We start from the raw sequence: 21,557 nt of genomic DNA, 5'->3' as shown, positions 1-21,557 counted from the left end.
TACTGTAATATGGTCAAATTATGTACATAAGAGATGAAGCATGAAGTAGAATACTTGTGTAAATTGCTCTTCTAAGGAAAGGAAGCAAGCCAAAGCTATTGTCAACTCTTCCTGAAAAAGAAGCAGCAAAAGCTCTATAAAACAAAGGATAATGCTGTAAAATGCAGCACAAAAAGGGGCAAGAGGAAATACATGGATAACATCACCAAAGAAGTTGAAGTGGTTGATAAAAGAGATAATAATAAAACACTTCTGTCAGCTCAGCAAGATTCTAACTAGCAAGTTTACACCAGTTGGAGGCCTGTTAAGGTAAACAAGGAAAGACCCTAGTAACAGAAAGAGAGCGATAGGCAGAATACTTTTAAGGAGTGCTAAATAGAACAATGCCACAAGAAACTATTGACTTTGACAAAGACATTAAACACCCAGAAATAGACATTGTAACATCTAACATTAAAACCGAAGTGAATGATGCGTTAAAAAGTTGAAACAGGGGAAACCTTGCAAGTGAAGACAGTCATGGGGGAAATGTTGAAAGCTTGTGATGAGACTATCAATAAAATCACCAAACTTTTCAACAAAGCATGGGACCAGGAATAGCCTCTGGGACAGTGGGAAAATGGCATTCAAGTCAAAATTCCAAAGAAAGGTAACCTAGATGGTCAAGCTATACCTAATCCTGCTTCATCATGCAGGGATGGACTAAACTGAGGCCCTTCCAGTCTTAGATTTCTATGATTGATTTGAAGCAACTGCAATAACTGGTGAGATGTTACACTTCTTTCAGTGACAGTCTTCTGTAGTACCATCTTAAGCAGAATAAAGGAAGCAGATCAGGCAAAACTAATGGAAGGCAATCTGGATTTTGATTTGGAAGATCAGGAGTCAACCAGATTTTTATCCTAAGGATACTCTTTGAAGAGTGCATCAAATGGGGAAAAAACACTTTTATAATAAATTTAATAGATTTTAAGAAAGCACTTGACAGCCTCCATCATGCTTGACACTGGAAATCTTGAAGAATTAAGGAATACCAACAAAAAACATAACATCAAAGCTTTCTAGCAAGGCGCAGAATGCACAGTTAAACACAGGCATGAGCAAATGGTTTAACATAAACGCTGACACCAAACAAGGGAGCATTCTCTTCCCTCTCCTGTTTGGATTGCCATTGATTTCATTATGAGAAAAAGTGTAGATGGATATAGCACAGGCATCACGTAGTTTAGCAACAGCATACTAGAAGATTTAGATTTTGCTCAACCAACATGCAAACAAAAACTGAAAGATTGTTCAGCATTGCAAGAAAGGTGGGATTAATCAAATATGAAACAAATCTAATGAGAACCCCAGCAACTCCCAACACAAAAATTTACTACTGAATGTAAAGGAATGCAAGGGGTGAGCCAATTCACATAACTTGGCAGTGACATGAAAATGAATGAGAATCTCCATAAGGAAATAATGTCATGAATTGGCATGGTGGCAGCTGCAATCACCAACTTCAACAAGACATTTGGTCCTAAAAAATCTACAATTTAAAGACTAAACTGTGAATCTTCAATTTAAATATAATTTGCACCTTAACATATGGATGTGAAGGCTGGAAATCCACCAAATATAGACAGAGGTCTAAATGCTTTTGAAAGCAAATACTTCAGGAAAATACAAGGCAAAGGCGCCAAGTTTCTTATTTGCTCCTACCCTGTTCTGCCTCCTCCCCTGAAGGCGCCCCACCATAGACGACTCGAGCCTCCCCATACTGGGGGGGGGGGGGAGCACGATCTAAAGGGGAGGTCACATGTGTCCCTCCCGCCATCCTGCCCCCTGCACTCAGCCCGGGGCCACCGCACTCTCTCCGCCCCATATTACCTGCAGGGGGGATGCTCTGTCCTCCCGCTGTTCCTGGCCACCACGGTACATTCCGCTGCCCTCCATAGTGGGAGGGAGCTGCTTCTAACACCAGCCCCTCCCAGTCACTGCTAGGCAGCCTGGCAGCTGCCTGAGAGAGCCTGGCTGGGGAGGAGGCAGCTTCCGCTCCCCCTGCTGGCTCGGCTGCCGGGGACGGCAGCTGAGTGAGCTGGAAATATGCCAGGTGGGAGAGGGGCTCCGACTCACTCACCCCCAGTCCCTGGCACCCGAGCCTGGGTGGGGAGTGGAAGCCGCCTCCTCCCCAGACAAGCTCTCTCAGGCAGCTGCCAGCCCACCACACGGCCACCATGTGCCCCTGACACATCACCCAGCCCCACCCTTGCTCCGACTCTTCCTGCCCCCACTCCTTCCCTCCTCTCCCCCCACAATGTCTCCTGCCCGCTACTGAACAGCTGATCCTCCGCAGGCAGGAGGTGGTGGGAGGGAGTGGAGGAGGTGCCTGCCGGTGGGTGCTGAGCATCCACTTTTTGGGGTTTTTTTTCCCTTGGGTGCTCTGGGACTGGAGCATCCATGGAGATGGCATCCATGATACAAGGTATTAAATGGAGTGAACCTGTAACAAATGCTGAGACTCATCAGAAATTTCAACAACTCCTTATGCCTAAAGTTATCCAGAAAAAAAGATGGAAATATATGGGATGTGTTTAGAATGAGGCCAGGACATTTGCCATAAAAAGATGAAGTACAAGTTACAATGCTTATGACTAGCTTGCTCTTCTAAAGCTAAAGAGTGTGAGGGGGGGAAAAGGAAAAGCTGATCTCTTTATTTTATCCTCGTGCTGCTCCAGGCTGTAAAGGAATTCTTCATTACAGTACAGAAGAGAAAACACGTGCACAGTTATTTATATGGGTAAGTAGAGAAGGCGGGCAGGCACGTATCTCAGAGGTGTTGGGAGAAGTGTACTGTTCTTAGCTTTTTGTTGGAAATGGCTTCTTGAACTGATACAAGGAATTTAGGTCATTAACTTCCGTAATGAGTAGTTATTTTATGTTCCAGCTGTGTTTTTAACTTTTTTAAATGCTGCAGGCTGTTTCCTTTGAGACAAAAAACAATTATAAAAGTAATTTCTAAAATAAAAATTTTAATCTGCCTTTTACTTCATAGCAGTAGTAGGCAGACGCTGGTTTCAGTGAACCAAATTTCACGCTAGCTTTATAGCAGCAGGGGAGAAAATGGAACAATCTGGGAATGTGTTTTCAACTCGGGCTAAAACAAAATCAACACAGCCGTTTGTTCAGAATCAACCTTTGTTCTGCAATGGATTCTGAAGCCCCTGTTCTTCCAGTGCACACCCTCATGCCTAGAAGGAATGGGCACTAACATCCCATTTCAGGACTGGGTTCTTAAGAGGTGACATCCTTAAATAATTACTGTAGAGATGTGTGGACCAGCATTTAGGACACTGGATGAGACTTGCAGACTTTGTTCTCGTTTCTACCACTGACCTGCTGCATCGCTTTACCTCTCTGTGCCTCTGTTTCCCCCTCATCCTTTGTCTCTTGTTTGTTTAGACTGTAAACTCTTTGGGACAGGAAGCATGTGCTTGTATAGTGCCTAGGCTAATAGGGCCCCAATCTCAGCTGAGGCATCTGGGTGATACCATAATACAAGTAATTAATATTAAGTTAAAAATGTTAGGCTCCAGTATGAAGGATTTTTTTTCTTTTTAGTACCTTTTAAATCATGGTTGGTCTGTACAGAATAGTGTCATCTTTCATGTCTTTATGGTCTGTTAATTTTAAGCCCAGGTGCTTTTTTTTTAAAGTGAGGATTTGGGGGAAGTTTGGGAGGGCAGGCAGGTGCGCAGTTTATTTATAAACTGAGCAATGCCCCTCATCCTCACTGTGACAAATAAAATTTGTTTTAAATTAGAAGTGGAGCTCAAGTCATAAAATGTGATTCAGGGTTTTGAGGAGTCCCCCAGTTTGGTGGTGGTCAGAACTGGAGATTTGGATCTGCTCATTTGTGGGAGGGGAACCCACCACAACTGTTGTACATGGACCATTCTTGCCTTCCCATCAAGGACAGTGGGGATTGAATCAAGGGCCTGGGTTTGGCTTCCATCTTCTTTTTGAGGGCCTGATCCAGACCCATACAAATGTTCTGAGATCTAACTAATTAAGCACAGCAGGGCTTTTGAACATCGGGGTCTGAAAGCTTTGGCTGACAGTTTTCTATAAACACACTGGGTGAAATTCTGGCCCCATTGAAGTCAGTGGCGAAACTCATTGATTTCTTTAGGGCTGGGATTTCACTTACTATCTGTTCTTTGTTTTGACAGAAATGCTGTTATTGTTGCTTGCTGGGAAAGACAGCCCAAGTTCAAGGACAGAGCTGTGAGCAGAGCCAGCTGATAGGATACCAGTGTGGGCAGGTGTTCAGAGCTTGCTGTGTCAAGGGTCAAGAAGGCACTGAAGGGTCAATTAGCGATGTTCCTAACAAAGATCAAGGTATATTATACCAGCATTAAAATTAAGCTGAGACAGCAGAGCACAACTTCAAGACATAGTAGGATGCAGGGAAGGAGACGGGCTTGTACTTTTGGATAATTTATGTTGCAACTCTTCTTGTGCTGTTTTAAAATGTACGCCCAGAACAGCCAGAGATTTGGCTGGGCACCTTGAGATGTGAAGTTGCTTTTTAGAATAAAATCTAAATGAATAAATAAGGTTAGCCTAACTTCCGTCATAACTGCTAAGCACGCTCAGTTGCAACCAAAGTCAATGGAAGCTGAGGATGCTCAGCACGTTTGATGAAAATCAGGTTAAACTTTTACGTAGAAGCCTAATGTTAGGAACTCTTATTTGAAACTCTTGGTTCATGTGTAATCGGCAATTATACAAGCTATCTTATGATCTATCATTCATTTGGCAAGTATACTCTGTGTGCACGTGTGTTTGAATCAAGTGTCAAATAAAAACTATTTTGTGTGTTTATAAAATGAATAAATAATTCTTCAGTATTATCCTGTGGTAGAAGTACCCACAGATACTTGCTCCTCATCTTTTCCCAGGTAGATAGCATTTTATTATGAGAGGAAAACTGCTTTCCCTTCTAATGTCTCCTTAACCTTCTTAATAGTTAAAATTTCTGACGAGGAAGTAGACCAAGAGGATCCTTACCTTCATGACCGCTGCAGAGGTGAGTTAACTGACTGTTCCTATGTAGTGACTTTGTGTGTGTGTGTGTGTGTAATCATTTCAGTAAATGTGAAAAACTAAGCAAACTTAAATCCAAGGTTCACCCAAACCATTTTGCTTAGCCCAGCAATTCGCAATACAAATGGCATGAGAATCCTCTCTGAAATGGTAGGCTGTTTCTACCCTCTTTTAATGCTATTTTGATTATTGGAAGGAAAATCTTGCAAAATATGAGATCCTTTTGGATTTGTTAAACCAATGTCCGAGTAAGATGAGAACTCATTTGTCGTCTCTGAGGGACCAGTAAATGAATACTTTTTTTAAGGCACTGTGACAGGGTCCCTGGGGCAGAACCTGGACTATGGGACTGCTGAGCCATCCAAACCCACCAGCCTGGGTTGTCCTTGACATTGTGATGCAAATGTCAAGCTACAAGCTTCTGACCAGTACTGCACTTACACAGCCACCCACATGCAGGGACACGCCCAGTTTAGTTAATGAATGATCTCCCAGCCACTCATGAACCATCAATTGGGAGGCGTTAGCCAATCCCCACCCCAGCTCCCCAGGCTTGTACACCAGAACTGTAACATCTTGCACTGGTCAGAAGCCTGACAAGTGTAAGCTCAGTACTTAGTTCGCCCCTCCCTCAATGTGGAACGAACATACGCTAGCCTTTGTAATTTGAGCTGAGATTCACCAAGCACTTCAACCAAAGACACACTGTTTTAGATAAAATATAAAACAGATTTATTAACACCAGAAAGATTTTAAGTGATTATAAGTAGCAGGCATGGAAATCAGAGTTGGTTACCTTAGAAATAAAAGTAAATTCTCTGTCTAAATGCTAACTTAAACAGTTTAAGCAAGATTTGAATCAAACAGTGTCTCACCCTAATAGATGGTACAAGCAGCAAACCATTTCTCAGTACAAAAGCTGGATTCCCTTTCCAGCCTGAGATCAATCTTCCCCAGTTCAAAGTCTCTGTCTTCCAGGTGTTCTTCCAGGTGTTGAGATGGCAGGGTAGAGAGGCCAAGTGATGATGTCACTGCCACTCTTTTATACTTTCTTCCAGCTGCTAGAAAGATCCTTGCTGTTGCAAGGGTTAGTCTGCCCCTGTGGTGTATGTGCCCTTCTTGGAGAAGTCTCCAGGATAGTTGATTCTTCTTGATGGGCCATTAACGCTGTCTGGGTCCTCCTTTGTTGCAACGGAGAGTCTGGCTGTGGGCATTTCCCAACCTCACAACATATTTCAATAACACCTATAGCAATACTTCATATACAATGGTTATGCACACAATCCAAGAGGATATTAAGGTTCAGCAGATCAAGACTTTTTCAGTGATACCACACAAGGCACGCATTGTACAAAATATATCATAATCATATGACAGTGGTGAATATGGGGGTTCCAGGATGCTGTTTTGAGGTACCAAGTGTCACAGGCACATAAACTCCTTTTAACTTCAGGGGCAGTTGAGTGCTCAGGGCTTTGTAGTAAAAAGCCCCTTATAAGATTAGGTTGATACACTGGGCCATATTCTGTCCTTCAGTACTACATGCATGAGCAAATTTGGAAATCCTCGGGGAGCTTCAGTCAAGATGTGAGTTGGCTTGTGGGCTCTATTGAATGCAGATGAGAAGATAGTGGGTCTGTTTTGATGAAGACTTTAGACCCCTCCCTATGGAAGGGTAAGGTGCTACTGCCAATAACATTTAGGCAAGAACTTGTTTGGCCCTTATTCTGGAAGTCCTCTTTTGAGGCTCAGAATCTCGCCAAATTTCAAGGCCTACTTCTTTTCATATTTGCCAAGGAGCTGGGAGGGAGAGGTGAGGCAGAGTTGGTTGGCTGTGTGGATGTTGGGTCATCTCTAAAAGTTGTGGAGTTTAATGTCTTACGTATTAAATTTTGTACATGCCCTCTGAGTTTTATGGAAGTGCATACTTTGCGGATCTTAAATCTATTTTATAGAGCTCCCAGTGAGCTCACTGAGAGTTATTCACACATGGCTAAAGGCAGAATTTGGCCCTCCATTATTGTCACTTTCTCCAACAAGATAGCTGTCCTCAGTAGTAGGCTCAGAAATGTCAATTATACTGTAAAACTTTTTATTTCAAATATAGGCTACAATTTAATCATGGCAAAAATAACTTTTTACCTCTTGCTATTTGTCTGCTGGTCTGAGGAAAAATAGCTTTCTTTTAAAAGTCAGACAAAAACCTTAGACCAACCACTTTAGAGCTAAAACTGCGACTTCCTTCTAATCTTGTGTATTGGGTAACACAATATTGTACTGCTCAGGAGTAGACCAGTTTCTCTTTCCTGGTAGAGCAGGGATGAAATCTGTACCAGCACCTTATGAGATGCAAATAACTTTCTCCTCTGTACCAGCTGTGCCCATTGCCCATCTCTACCTACCTGTCTGAGAGGGTGTGTAGCAGACCCAGGTTACTTGTGCTGACCCCGGTGCTCTGGCAGGCGATATGGGTAGCCCACAAAGGGGAATAACGGGACAGCTTATACTCCCTTGTTTGCTGGGTGGGCATGTAGGGAAATAGGCATTTTTGCCCTTAAGAAGTAGAGAATTTTACATCTTCTGCTGTTTCCCTTTGCCTGGGCTGTCTTTTATTTGTTCATAACATTTATTATACTAACGCATTAACAAAAACAATTTCAAAGGAGATATTTTTTTTAAATGATGGGCTAGATCCTCGGCTGCTGTTAATCAGCATAGGTCTACTGATTTCAGTGGAGCTATGCTGACTTACAGCCACTGAAAATGTGACGATATATTAGAAATACTCACTGGGATTTTCAAACTTCCTTAGGTCCCTTTGAAAATCCCAGCCTCCAATCTTAATGGTTTGTAGTTTGACATGGATATTGAACAGCATTCCCGTCTATTCAGTTGTATCGAGAACCAAAATTGATTCCAAACATATTTGACCTTTTATTTGAAAATGTCCAGACAAGTTACAACGAGCACAGTGGCATCAGGCATTCCACTTTTAGAGCTTGAAGAACATGTGTATTCTATTCCTATCCTTGTTCATGGTTGAGATGATTAGATCTGAAATGGCGTAACTAATTTCTGTTTGACCTGCACAATCCACATGAAAATTGGAAGGAAAATGAAAGAAAGATAAATAATGACTTGTGCATTGATTTTTTTTGTGTGGCAAGTGCGTGGTGCCTCTTGGACGGAATATTTGATTTGGATAATCTGTTTATTTTGATTTACTGCCTGTCACATGTGTTTCATGTATCTAAAAGCTTAAAACATCAGAGATGTTTTATTTTTGGCAAACATTTCTGAATAAAGTAATACATTTTGGATTTAAAAAAAGTTTGAGTTAATAGACTGATATTCCAGTATAAGCTTTCAGCACATCGTAGTAGAGACAGTGCTACAAATGCTTTGTTTATGCAGGTGTTTCTGTAGGACACAATGTTTTGAAACTGTACTGTTTCAGTGTCCAGGGCATCTGTATCCCATAAGAGGTAGCCACAGATACTGTGCCCGTTAAGCGATGATTTACCATATTGCCTGTTTGGCTGTTATACTGCATAGGTGTTAGAAACAGAAAACACCTGTTGAGCCATCAGGTCCATTATCCTGCCAAAGCAAAAGCTGGCTCTCCTCCTTGACTCAGGATAATAAATCACATTAAAAGGTGTTAATGTTATACTTTCCTAATATTGCTTTTCCATGTAAGCAATTGCTGTAGTAGCCAGATGGAAGTTATTCGTTTGCCAGACGGAGGGGAATTGGTCTATCCAATTGCAAATGGGAGTTGTTATCCATTAGACATCCTTTCTATTAAGGGCTATGCTATAAACAAGTTTGAAAGCCTGTAAAGAATCATTTCTATCACTTTTTTCCAAAGATGAGTTCAAATGTGTCAGGCAATGGAACTTCCAGCAATTCTCTGGGAGTCCATTTCACAGTCTGAGGGTACTTATGTTAGGCAAATGTCTGATTTGACTATTATGACCCTTCTAGCCTTCCTTATGGGATAGTAGTTGATATTAAAAAGTCACGTTTTGCCAACGGTTACCCACAGAGGTATCTGAGCTTTCCTTCTGAACTCTGAATAGGATATATTTGTGATGTTGGTTGATTAAAGTTGACTTTTTTTAATGCTGGTTTCTTTCTGCTAATTTTGTAAGATAAAATAATCTGATGTGTGAATATTTTTTCAATATTCCTCCATATTTCCCATTTTTTCTTAGTGTATTCTTCGAGTATACTAGTCAAACATTCTGTATTTTGCTGGGCACTCAAGTTTAAGTAGTTGACATCTTTCCAGTTTTGTGTGATGAACTGAATTGTGAACTTTGTTCTCAAAAAATCACATCTGTTTTTAGGAGGTGGTCCCTGCACACAGCAGTGTAGGGACACAGGCTCCAGTGTTGTCTGCTCCTGCTTTGTTGGGTATCAGCTTCTGTCTGATGGTGTCACCTGTGAAGGTAAACTAAATGATATGATTGCCTCTGTTTGTTGCTTAAAGGTAAAAGTGTTTTGGTTTTTGTGGATTTTTTTTTTCAGGATAGAGAATAGGACATACTTATATTGGGAGTGGAAGGAAACATTGGACAATGAAAGGCTGAGTTAGGTAGGGTTTGAGCATGGGGACAATAGAGGTAAGGAGCTGGGAAGAGACCAGTTCAGTGGGGCAGGTGGAGGGTTTGCAGATGGATAGGAAGGAGGAGAAACCTCAAGTCTGGTGTTGTAAGTGAAGATAGCAATAAAAGCATGCCTTTCCATTTGCAGTAGTAAATGAATATTTATATAAAATACAGGTTTCAGAGTAACAGCCGTGTTAGTCTGTGTTCGCAAAAAGAAAAGGAGTACTTGTGGCACCTTAGAGACTAACCAATTTATTTGAGCATAAGTTTTCGTGAGCTATAGCTCACCGATGAAGTGAGCTGTAGCTCACGAAAACTTATGCTCAAATAAATTGGTTAGTCTCTAAGATGCCACAAGTACTCCTTTTCTTTTTATATAAAATACAATATGTCTTAGACCTGAGTTGTTGAATCCTTATAGTTGAAAACACAGTGAGTATCTAAAAATTGAGAACAGAAAAGAGCAGTACTTTTTTGTGGGATATGGAATTCACAGTGCACCCCACATGTGGGTGTTCAAAGTTTCAGTTGCCCCAAGCCTGACCCTTGTCCCTTTCTCTTCACAAGGATTTCAAGTCTTTTATATGAACTGTTTAATTCTCTGTCCACTTTGGTTACTTCTAGATACTAATGAGTGTATCACTGGGATGCACAACTGTGGGATTGGACAAACTTGTGTCAATACAGCAGGATCCTTCCGTTGTCAGCGTGAAACGAGCTGTGGGACTGGTTATGAACTCACTGAAGACAACCATTGCAAAGGTATGTCCCAGGCTGCAAATTGGGCATATATGAGATTGATGTTTACCAACATTTATGATGCCCAAAAATGCTAAATAAATTGTCTTGTTTTTTTTTTGTTTTTTTTTAAATACATGTGTAAGTTGTAATTCCATACCAGATGTGTTGTATAGTCTAATATGAGCATCTAACGCTTCGGCCTGAGGTGCTTTCTTCATGGAAATGTAAATGAGCCGCAAACCCAATTTGACTTGGCTTCCACTGGAAAACAATCCATTTGCAGCTGAGAATGGTCTTGATGATTTTTTGCACAGTATTTTCACTCCCCTGAAGGATGTAGGCCAGCTACTTGGGCCTAAATTTTGGGTAAGATTATATTATAGAGATTGATAGATAGTGGGTGTTACAATTTAATTTTAAAAAAAAATTTAGTGTTTGTTTTTTTTTCAAAGTGCTCAGTTGACCTAACTTGGCTCCCTTTTAAGTCAAAGGTAAAACTCCCATTGACTTAAATGAGAGAGCAGTTTTAAGGCCATGGAAAATTCCACCTATAAGCATTAATAATCTTTTCCCAAAGGAATAAGGGGAGTCAGCCTTTAGGCAGTGCTTACCTATTCACATAGCTTTGGAAACTCTTACTAGGAGTTCCCAAATTATCATCTTGGAATTATATTAACTATCAGGACAGAAATTTCTACTATTGCTTTGACAGCTTTTGAAAAATTACGTTTTCCCTTAAGGAAAATACCTAGCAGCCAGATGTATGATAGCTGATACTTGAAAAAGGACAGATCCTTCAACATTAATGGCATGGGGAAATATGAAATCCTTTTCAATGGAAAAAATGACAGAGACTTTATATCAGGATTAAATAGATGTTATAATGTCTGGTTATCATTTTTTGGAGTTTGAATAAAATAAATACACGGATAAAGATAAGAGGTTGACCAAATATAACAAATTTATACCAAAGATAACAAATACAGGCTATGAATAAGATTTGTTAATACTTGCATGGAATGTTCATATATGTTGTTGATAAAAAATATAAAGTTTTAAAAAAAATTAACACAGAATGATAACCTTCATTTATTGTTTTTAACCATCATGTAAAATCAAATGGAAAACTTTTGCCTTATTACAAAAGTCTATCAGTTTTATCCCTATTAAATACTACAAGGCTTTTCTATAAGGGTTTTTAAGCCTACAGGAAACATTTTCAATGTTCATGACATTTACATTCATTTTTTTTTCCCACTGAGCTACTTTCCCACAAAAATTTGCTAAAATACCTACATCTTTTATCGCTCCAAAGAATTTTTATCCCATGACAAATATAAGGCTCAAACCTGAAGTCTTTACTCTGTTTTTACATAGGCAAAGATCTTTTTAGAATCAATTATCTAAATTCTCATTTACACTCAGAATCTTCTACACCACTCTGACAGTGGAAGAGGGCCTTAAAGTGAGCATAAATTACACTTCATTTCATGTTAAGCCTTAAGATGTAGATGGGCCTTAGTGTAAAATGAGAATGAAGCCTGATGAGCTTTCCTGAGAAAGGACTTAATAAAATTAAGGACTTCAGGATTTAGGCCTTTATTCAGCAAAGCATTTAAGCACATGCTTAACTCTCATTGATTTCAGTGGGATTTAAGCACATTCCTGAGTGCCTTGTTGAATCAGGGCCTTAGAAAATACTGCTTCAGACTCTGTGAAAATATTGCAAGTCATTTGGTTGTTTAATAAGATGATAAAGAGTACCAGCCTGCTGCCTATTTCTGTGAGATTCTGGTAAAGACAATGGACCAAATTAATCTCCAGTGTAACTACTTAGAAATGATGAATGAAGTTACACCCAGGATGAATTTGGCCTATGTTTCTTAACTCTGTCTTCTGTCTTAAGTGTAATAAAAAAACTTCTGTAAAACTCTTACTAACTATTTTTTTTTGTGATGTACCAGATATTGACGAATGTGAGACTGGTACTCATAACTGCCTCCCCGATTTTATCTGTCAGAATACTCCGGGATCTTTCCGTTGCCGACCCAAGCTACAGTGCATGAATGGGTTTATACAAGATGCGCTAGGCAACTGTATTGGTAAGACATATTATCACTTAAATAAATTCTTAGAGTTGTGCAAAGGCCAAGTTATTGCTGTACGGGTTCAGGTCTGAGTCTCCCACGTCAATCCTAATGCTGATGTTCATCTTTATATATTACATCATCTTCCTGCTCCCATTAAAAGTAGGATTTGATTATAAGGGAATTAGAATTCTAAGTCTGATTTTTCAATAGAAACTTAGGCAGTAGAAATCTAAGACCTGTTGACTTTCAATGAGACTTAGACACCCAGTCACTTAGGGTAAAATATTCAAAAGCATGTAAGTCTTTTTTTGTTTATCATGTGCGTCTAACATAGGATTTGTAAAAATATTAATTCGTTTTGACATACTTTCTCTCCCTTTATTCAAATGATTTTAAATAACCATAGACATGTAGGGCTGGAAGGGATCTCGAGAAGTGATCAAGTCCAGCCCTCTGCAGTGAGGTGGGACCAAGTAAACTAGACCATTCTGGAAAGGTGTTTGTCCAACCTGTTGTTAAAAACCTCCAATGGTGGAGATTCCACAACCTCCTTTGGAAGCCTATTCCAGAGTTTAACTACCCTTGTAGTTAGACAGATTTTCCTAATATATGACTTAAATCTCCCTTGCTGCAGATTAAACCATTACTTCTTGTCCATCCTTCAGTGGACATCGAGAACGTTGTTTAGAACTGAAAGTCCAATGCTTGGCATTACTTTAGCATAAGTGTATCCTCTACAATGGAATTCGCTTTTGCTGGTTTGTTCAGCTACATAGAACAGATATTGCTTTCCCAAGCCAGCTCCCATAATTCAGAGGAAAGAATTTTTTACCTTCAGAATTTTTACCACCTCAGGAAAAGAATGTAACGACCTGTCGGAATGATAATTAGAGCCAATTATAATGGGAGTGGAGTTTAATTTGAAGGACAGAATAAAAACTGTTAAGTTTTAGGGTATTAATACTTTGCATTCTAGGACTTGTGGGATCTAACCTGACAAACTAGAATTCTATAGATTTCAGAATAATTGGCTTTCAACAGACTTTAAATAGATTCGCCTGGTGTGTCCTACAAATCTATCCGCTCTTCTCATTATAGTAGTACTTCAAGTCCCAACTTAACTTTAAATTCCCTTAGCAGCATAGCCTGTTTTGGACTCGTGAAATCTGCTGAGCAACAGGATTTGCCAATTAGGTAGCATGCGATCAACTTTCCATTTTCCTTTCAACCTCCCTTCCTTTGCTGAAAACTGACATTTGAAAAACACAAGGCTGAAAACAAAATTATCCATGTATAAAATTACACTTGATAAAATGAAGCCAGTTCTGTATGGTCAGATAACTTATCCCTTAAAGACTAATCTCTGACATTTATAGGGGACAGATTCGCAGCTGGTATAAATTGGTGTGGATCTGTTGGCTTCAGTGTACTAAACCAGTTTACACCAGCAGTGAATCTGGCACTTATAATGCCTTCCACAGTCCATCCTGAAGAATTCCCCGAACACTTCACATGGTGGTTGCAAAAACTATTCATCGAATGCTGCCCTGTGTTGTGATGAGCAGGAAGGAGAACAGGAACTTTCCTACCTTTCCAACCCACAGCTTCAAAGTAGGACACTTTCCTTGCACTCTTCAGAGCTGGTTGAAGCGTCTGCTGGTGCTCTGTGTCCAAGGGAATGAGGTCTGGTAGGTGGGTGCATGGCTCAGCAGCATAAGCTACAAGGATGGGGGGGGGTAAAGCGTACTCTGGGACAGATTCACCAATCCCACTCCTGCCCTGGCTATCCAGAGTCATTCAGCCCTAAGGTGGATACTCTGCTCTATTCCACACTAACTCTGGGATGGAAGCCATCAGCTCTTTGACAGTAAACCATAAAACCATAACACTACATAAGAATGTAGGATACAGAGTGAAGAAGGTGTTCGCCTGAAACTACAGGGGGAATTTTAGGCAGGCAATTATCTAAACTGAATTGGAATTTGGCTAGGATGCTGTACACTTATAGAAAGTGCTATGCCCACATGCTGTCCGGTCTTCATACCATTTCCCTGTTCTCACACAGCACACTGCCCCCTGTACCAGCATGCTGTAGCACTGATTACTAGACTACTACTGAAATTCTAACTTCAGCCATCACTATGTGCTGGGCTTTCCTTGGAGATTTCCTCTTTAAATACTTGGCAAGTCCTTACTCTGCTTAGCTGGTGATATGGCAATCTGAGGTGCTTTGGTCTCATGTAATTACATTTTAAGGGTCTCTTAAGTTTATAACATGTTTGTGAATGTATATGATATATGCTCCTCCCTGTCATAAAGTGAGCAAATGCCCATTTGTGGAGAATAGTACGGCATTACATGGGTGACAGAGAGATGGCTAGTTTGCAAATAAGCACTTCTACTCTTCAGTCTCTGTGCATAAGTGGTCGGTTACATCTTTGCTCATGTTTTTATTTTCTGCATATTGGGGAGATTTCCAAAGGCACAAATAGGAGTTATGCACCCAACTCCCATTGACTTTCACTGTTTGGGCATTACCTGCCCTTTATGTCTTTTCAAATCTCCCCCTTTGATATACTAAATTGTGCAAATGTGTGTCTGCTCTCAAGGGCTGATTCCCAAGCTTTTAAGGGTATAATGACAGTATCTTACCTTAAAATGTCTATAAACTGAGAACGGTTTTCTTTAATTGAATTTGTATGTCATCGTAGATATCAATGAGTGCCTAAGCATTAGCATGCCATGCCCAGTTGGACAGATGTGCATTAACACAGATGGCTCATATTCCTGCCAAAGAAATGTACCAAACTGTGGACGAGGTTATCATCTCAATGAAGAAGGAACAAGATGTGTAGGTGAGTAACAGAAATGGAGTAAAACTGTTAAATGAACACATGCATGTGCACACATCTACTTTTTAACCTAACTTGTCTGTTCCCTGCACTCAACCAAAGCCATTCTCATAACTACTTCCAAAGCCTACTCCTGACTCTCTTTTCTTGCTTCCCCTTACAAGCGATGGATTGCAAACAACCCCTCTCTCTCCTCCTTCAAATCACTCCTGAACCTCCATATTCTGTGCAGTTTGTGTGATAATGACCATGCAGAATGGCATTGTCTGCTACTTGTATGAATGTACTGAAATAGTGTAGCAAGGATGCTATTCACTCTGGTGCAGAAGACCAGAAAGAGGCCTCTGAGCCACTTATGTCCAACATAAACCATCATAACAGGTTTTAAAATCTTTAAATGATTATAAATTGTCACAGCTCCGTTGACTTCTTCAGTGAAGTTGTGACAATTTTATACCAGTTGAGGATCTGCCCCAATATATATCTACAGTGCTATATAAAAATTACTTTGCACAGTTCTTACATAGTGTCATCTTCGCTTTTTCATTTGAGACCCACCATAGTGGTAATGGGATTTTAATCAAATAATTGAAACCCAGGAATTGAAGTCCAGGAGCTACTCAGTCAGTGTATATACCTCTAAATAGGTTGTCTTCCTACATTGGTTCCTCTCTCAAAACTTCAATGTAGCTCTTATGTATTTATTAAAAGAAAAAGCAAACTAATATGAAGCTTAGTAGATATGTGACTAATTAATTTACTTCTGATTTCCCTAAAGCTAATCAAATAGAACACAATGCAATGATCAAATTAAAGTTACAATTGAAATTTGATCAATGGTTCAAACTACCTGACTTCCCAGGCTTGTCAGACACCTCGCTGGCACCTGCCCTTACTGTGAGGAAGCCTTGTCTGTGCCTGCCGAGGCAACTCCCCAACTCCTTTGGCCATGGGCAACACAAGCCTTTCTCTCTAAGCCCTGCAGATCCAGCTCGTTTTCTACAGGCTAGTGATAGGTGCACTCCAACCCTTGAGCCTTCCGAGCATCTCTATGGCCTGTCCAGCCCCTGGTCCACGGGACACTCGCAGTATTCAGTGCTCCAGAGGAACAGTCATCCCAGCTTACCAGCTACACCTCAGCTCACCACTTTGCTTGACGCACAGCACTTAAATAAACGTAGGCTTGATTTCACTGTGAACATATCTAACAAAACTCGGAGATTCAAGTGATAGCGAGTAGAAGTGTTAGAAACAAATGGTTGTATATAAAATAAGATCATAACATCCATTCTAGGGATTTGACTTAATTAACAAAATACTCTCATGTCTTGTAGAACGTTGCTCATCCAAAATCCTTGCAGCTCGTCACAATGAGATTGACTGTGACTCTCTTTTCATGAGACAGCCATGCCTCCTAGGTGAAGGATCCAATGTGTTTCTTTGCCCCACAAGATATATCTGCCCCATCCTTTGTTCTCGTTCATAAAGAGGATGCCCTCTGCTGTTTGCTTCATCCTGTGAATTTCTTCTCTTGTAGACTTCAGTCACTACTTTTGCCTGTGGCTCAGTATGCAAATAGGCCTCATACAATAGACAAATGACTAGATGGGAGATAAGAGTCTGCTGCCTCTTACCTGAAAGGAGCATTTGCAAAGTATGTCACCTTCTGGTGACCCACTTAAACACCAAGACCTTAAGAACATAATTTTTAGAATAGTTACATAACTCCTTAAATATTATCTGTACATACATTCTGCAATGATTATGATGACCGTGGGCTACTGGCTTTTAGTAGATACCTCACATGCCACCCTTTGGTGAACTATTATGCCTATATCTGACTCTCAGGATTCCTGTAAAATCCTGTGCCCTCTGCCAGTTGGTACCAAGAAGTCCCTGAATCACAGTAATTACATCGATTTATAAGGTAATACAAGAATTGCCTCAATGCTTCGCAGAAAAGTTAAGGAAGAACACCTTTCTTTTAATATAATCAATTGCATTAAGAATCTGCTAAAAGCAGAAGTTGACTTTTGCCTTTGTTTTAAGGAAGTATAACTCTTGGAATGATTTCTTCCTAGCTTCCTACTTTGGTGTTCTGCCTTAAGTTTTTCTGCATATACACCCTAGATTAGACTCTGTTTAATTAGCTTATTTCCCTCCCTATATGACTGCAATGTCTGCATCTTTCTGACACTCTTACACAAATGCAGAAGTGATTCTTAAATCAGGCACTTAGAAGTTTTGGAATAACATACTTTTAATCCAAAATAATATCCTTGTAATTAGATAACAGGCTTGTGAGTTTTTTTAGGGTCTACCTAGGGAAAAGGTTAGTAACTGTCTCTCTGTCTTTGTAATGGAATACTGGAGAATTCAAATGTCTCTGAATTCTATAAAAAAGCACTCTCTCACCTTTTTTTAGAGTGTCTAATTCATGTGACTAGTCTTAATTGAGAACTAGTTCTCGTGTCGCAGATAACTTGAGCTTTTTTTCATCTGCAAGGAGGTGGTCAGTCTATTTTTTCTCTTAGGGCTTGTCTTCACTACCGGGGAGATTGACCCTGCTGCAATTGATGCAGTAGGTGTTGATTTAACGGGTCTACTGAAGACCCACTAAATCAATGGTAGAAAACTCTCTGGTCGATTCCGGTACTCCAGCTACCTGAGAAAAGTAAGGTAAGTCAACCGGGGAGCGTCTCCCATTGATGCAGCACAGTAAAGAGACTGGGGTAAGTCGACTTAAGCTACGTTATTCCTGTAGCTGGAGTAGTGTAACTTAGGTCGACTTACCCCGGTAGTGAAGACAAACCCTGAGTGATAGACTTCAGGCTTGGAGTCTTTCACTTCTCCTTTTCTGGAGGCTGGTCCAAAGAAGAGAGCTTGCCACAACTTCAGGTGGTGTTGGTGCAAGAGAGGCCTCCTTTTCCTTCTGCATGGTTAGACTTTTGTTTGGTTCAGTATCCCCTTGCTCTGCCTCAGGGATCATCCTTGTCCAATTAGAGATTCTAGCATGTTGGCTATAGCTCATTATGGGCCAGTAATTTGGAATCTTGAACTGAGGTCATAGTAGAAAATTCCAGTTTGAGGCGGACATTTTCTTGCAAAATCCATTCATGACCACAAGCAGATGTCCTCTTTGTAAGCAGGACATGTGGGAAGGATTTGACAATAGACTTCTGTCTAACAGAATAGGGCCCATTCTCACTTTGCTAAAATATAATTAATGGTTGTTCATCATCAGTCACACTTGTGCATCTCCACTCGTTCCTTGTGACAGTTAGTAAGCATGACAAGGGAAAAGGGACTCGGGGGCAAGGAGGTGGGGGATAAGCCCAGGGTAAGTGCATGACCTACTCCAGTGCCATATCACCTAAAATCAAAGCCCCTTTAGCTTAGCATTTGATCAAATACAGTTATGCTGGCCCAAACTCAAATCCGGCCCACGTTCCCTACACCACACATAACATGGGATCCAAGGGATATTTGCTCTGTAATAATAATTTGCACTTGTAGGTCCTACTCCAGCTCTCACTGACGTCAAAGAGAGCCTTGGTATTGACTTCAATGGGAGCTGGATCATGCCTGTATGCCGTAGTGCCTTCCATCTCAAACACTTTACAAACACTGAGGTAAGTATTTTATTCTTGTTTTACAGATGCGTAAACTGAGGCAGGGAGCGTTACTAAAGGGTGTGGGACAGAACTGGCAGCAGAATTTACTGCTTTACCTCCACTCCTAATCTTTAACCTCAAGACCCTCCTTTCATTCATTTCTCTCTCCTTCTAGATGTGGATGAGTGTTCGTCACCTAACCAGCTATGTGGAGATGGTCATGTTTGTGTAAATTCTCCTGGCAGTTACCGTTGTGACTGCAGACTTGGCTATTATTTTGATGCTATCAGTCGAACTTGTATTGGTAAGTTCCACCTACTGACTCAAACTATATAAGCTCTTCTTAAACATTGTACTGTGGCATTTTATTTGGTTTTTTTTATTATTATTATTTTATTTAATGAAAAGGGTAATTTTATTAGTTGGTCACAAACTCTTTCATCTGAAAATGCATTAGAGTATTTCATGATTTGTATAAGTCCAAAAATGTTTTAAAGAGCTATTGACATTTTGAAGAAAAGTACATTTGTATTGTTAAAATGTAATAACATTGAAAGGTAAGATCATGAGAGGGTGTGCATAATTGGTTTTATGATATTTATGATGTGCACCGAAAGTGAAAAAATTCTTTTAAAAGATCACAGAACAGCCTTCTTTTGCTTATCACATTTAGATACGCACCAGATATGATAAATAAAACCAGCTCTGTTTCCAGACTAACATTCTGAGAATTCATTCACTCATCAGTGTAAAACTTCAATGCAGAGAATGAAAATCAAACTCCAATGATCAAATGGTGATTTGTTAGGCTGCTGCTCTAAAGCTAATCTATACATTGGTTTCTATGCATATTTATCATTGTAGATGTTAATGAATGTAGACGCTACCCAGGTCGTCTCTGTGCTCACAAATGTGAGAATACTCCTGGATCCTACTACTGCAGCTGTACTATGGGCTTCAAACTTTCCACTGATGGCAGGTTATGCGACGGTAAGGATGCAATTTATGTAGGCTGAGTAGACAGAGAGAGAGAGAGAAGCAGAAAATGATGAAGAAAAATATTCAGTTTGTTTACTATTCTTGTTTGGCTGATTCCTTTGTTTTGTCATAGACTAAATTAAACTGGCATAAGAAATGGGTCCACTGTAGTCATTTTCAAGGTGGAATACAAGTGTTGTGATTAAACAATACCATTGTAACTCACACTTCCGCTGTGTGGCGCTCTCTCCTCTAGTGACTGGATCACATAGAGGCTTGAGCCTACTACCGCCTTTCAACTAATAGGCCTGGGCTTGTTAGCTCAGGCAGAAGAGGCTCAGGCTTTTAGATCCACAAGCTGTAGGTTTGATTCTCGCTGCTGATCACGCACCCAGTGTTAGCACATTACATGATGATGGGCAGCAACTTTCTAGGAGGTAGTAGTACATTGCAGGTTGCCTCCCATGTCACCGCCACACCACAGGCAGTACAGAGAGGATTGGGGGCTATCGCTTCGTCCTACCCCTTATTGCCAGCTTGCTCAGTGACACAAATACTAATACATATTTTTGTGAGTCTTATTTAATAAAGACATTTGATTAGTCCAATATGAAGGTTTTTTGAAATTTCGGCCCCAATCCTGCAGGACTAGAAGCCACAAAGGCAGACACCTGTAGTGGTAAATATAGATAATTTTATGTCTTTCAGACTTAAATGAATGTGAGAACAACCCATGTAGCCAAGAATGTGCCAATGTGTATGGTTCCTATCAATGTTATTGTCGTCGGGGCTATCAACTTAGTGATATAGATGGAATCACGTGTGAAGGTAAGAAATACTTAATCAAAGGATGCAAAAAAGGCATCTCCTAAGATGGGAGAAGAGCATTCCTTTCTTATTCTTGCCATGACAACAGAGACTTTATAACAAAAAGAAACAACTCCACGTATCTTAAGTTTATGCCACTACAAAATAATATTTCAACGTTTGGTTCTCGTAGCTCTTCATAGGCAATTAAACGCTACCTGCGTTCTCATATAAGCCCACCCAGCCTCTGGAGGTATCTTGGCTTTCATGATATGAAGGCCAGAGAGAGTTTTTTTGTTTTTTGCTGAAATTTAGTTTGCGGCTTTTTGTACACATTGAAGTGGTTTCAGCTGTGGAACTAAGTTGTTTGCACATTTTCATCATTGGAGAATCCTGGAGAACATTTAATAAATGTTTAAAAATTCTAGTTTAGTATTTTATTCATATCCCTTTTTCTGACAAGTTAAACACACATAAATAAGTCTTGCCCAAATATTTATCATAGGGAGGAAGTGTTGCCTAGTGGATAGAGCACTGGACAGGGACTCTCTTCACTGGGTTCTGTTCCCAGTTCTGCTGCTGGCTTGCTGGGTGATCTCAGGCAAATCACTTCAGGTCCCTGTGCCTCAATTGCCCCATCTGTAAATTGGGGGTAATTATATTTACCTCCCTTGAAAAGTGCTTTGAGATCTGTGGATGAAAAGCACTAAGTTTTTTCTTTGTAAATAGACAATACAATGTTTTTGGCTTCTTGTTCTCTATATTGCCTTT

At 40.2% G+C, this 21,557-nt stretch overlaps 1 protein-coding gene across 2 annotated transcripts in view; it reads left to right on the top strand.

Annotated features, from left to right (window-relative positions):
* FBLN1 (fibulin 1) overlaps positions 1 to 21,557 on the top strand; it is a 104,517-nt gene that overhangs the window by 30,793 nt on the left and 52,167 nt on the right. For both annotated transcript variants that reach the window (XM_084639030.1, XM_084639031.1), the window contains exons 4-12: positions 4,215 to 4,383; positions 5,015 to 5,074; positions 9,444 to 9,545; positions 10,329 to 10,466; positions 12,410 to 12,547; positions 15,247 to 15,390; positions 19,177 to 19,305; positions 19,866 to 19,991; positions 20,688 to 20,807. In XM_084639030.1, coding sequence (XP_084495156.1) covers positions 4,215 to 4,383; positions 5,015 to 5,074; positions 9,444 to 9,545; positions 10,329 to 10,466; positions 12,410 to 12,547; positions 15,247 to 15,390; positions 19,177 to 19,305; positions 19,866 to 19,991; positions 20,688 to 20,807 — 1,126 coding nt within the window. The remainder of the gene's footprint in view (positions 1 to 4,214; positions 4,384 to 5,014; positions 5,075 to 9,443; positions 9,546 to 10,328; positions 10,467 to 12,409; positions 12,548 to 15,246; positions 15,391 to 19,176; positions 19,306 to 19,865; positions 19,992 to 20,687; positions 20,808 to 21,557) is intronic.

This window comes from Lepidochelys olivacea (genome assembly GCF_965140295.1).
Source record: "Lepidochelys olivacea isolate rLepOli2 genome assembly, chromosome: 1".
Lineage (NCBI taxonomy): Eukaryota > Metazoa > Chordata > Testudines > Cheloniidae > Lepidochelys > Lepidochelys olivacea.
Note: the sequence above shows the minus strand (reverse complement) of the source record. Positions and strands in the feature narration are given on the sequence as shown.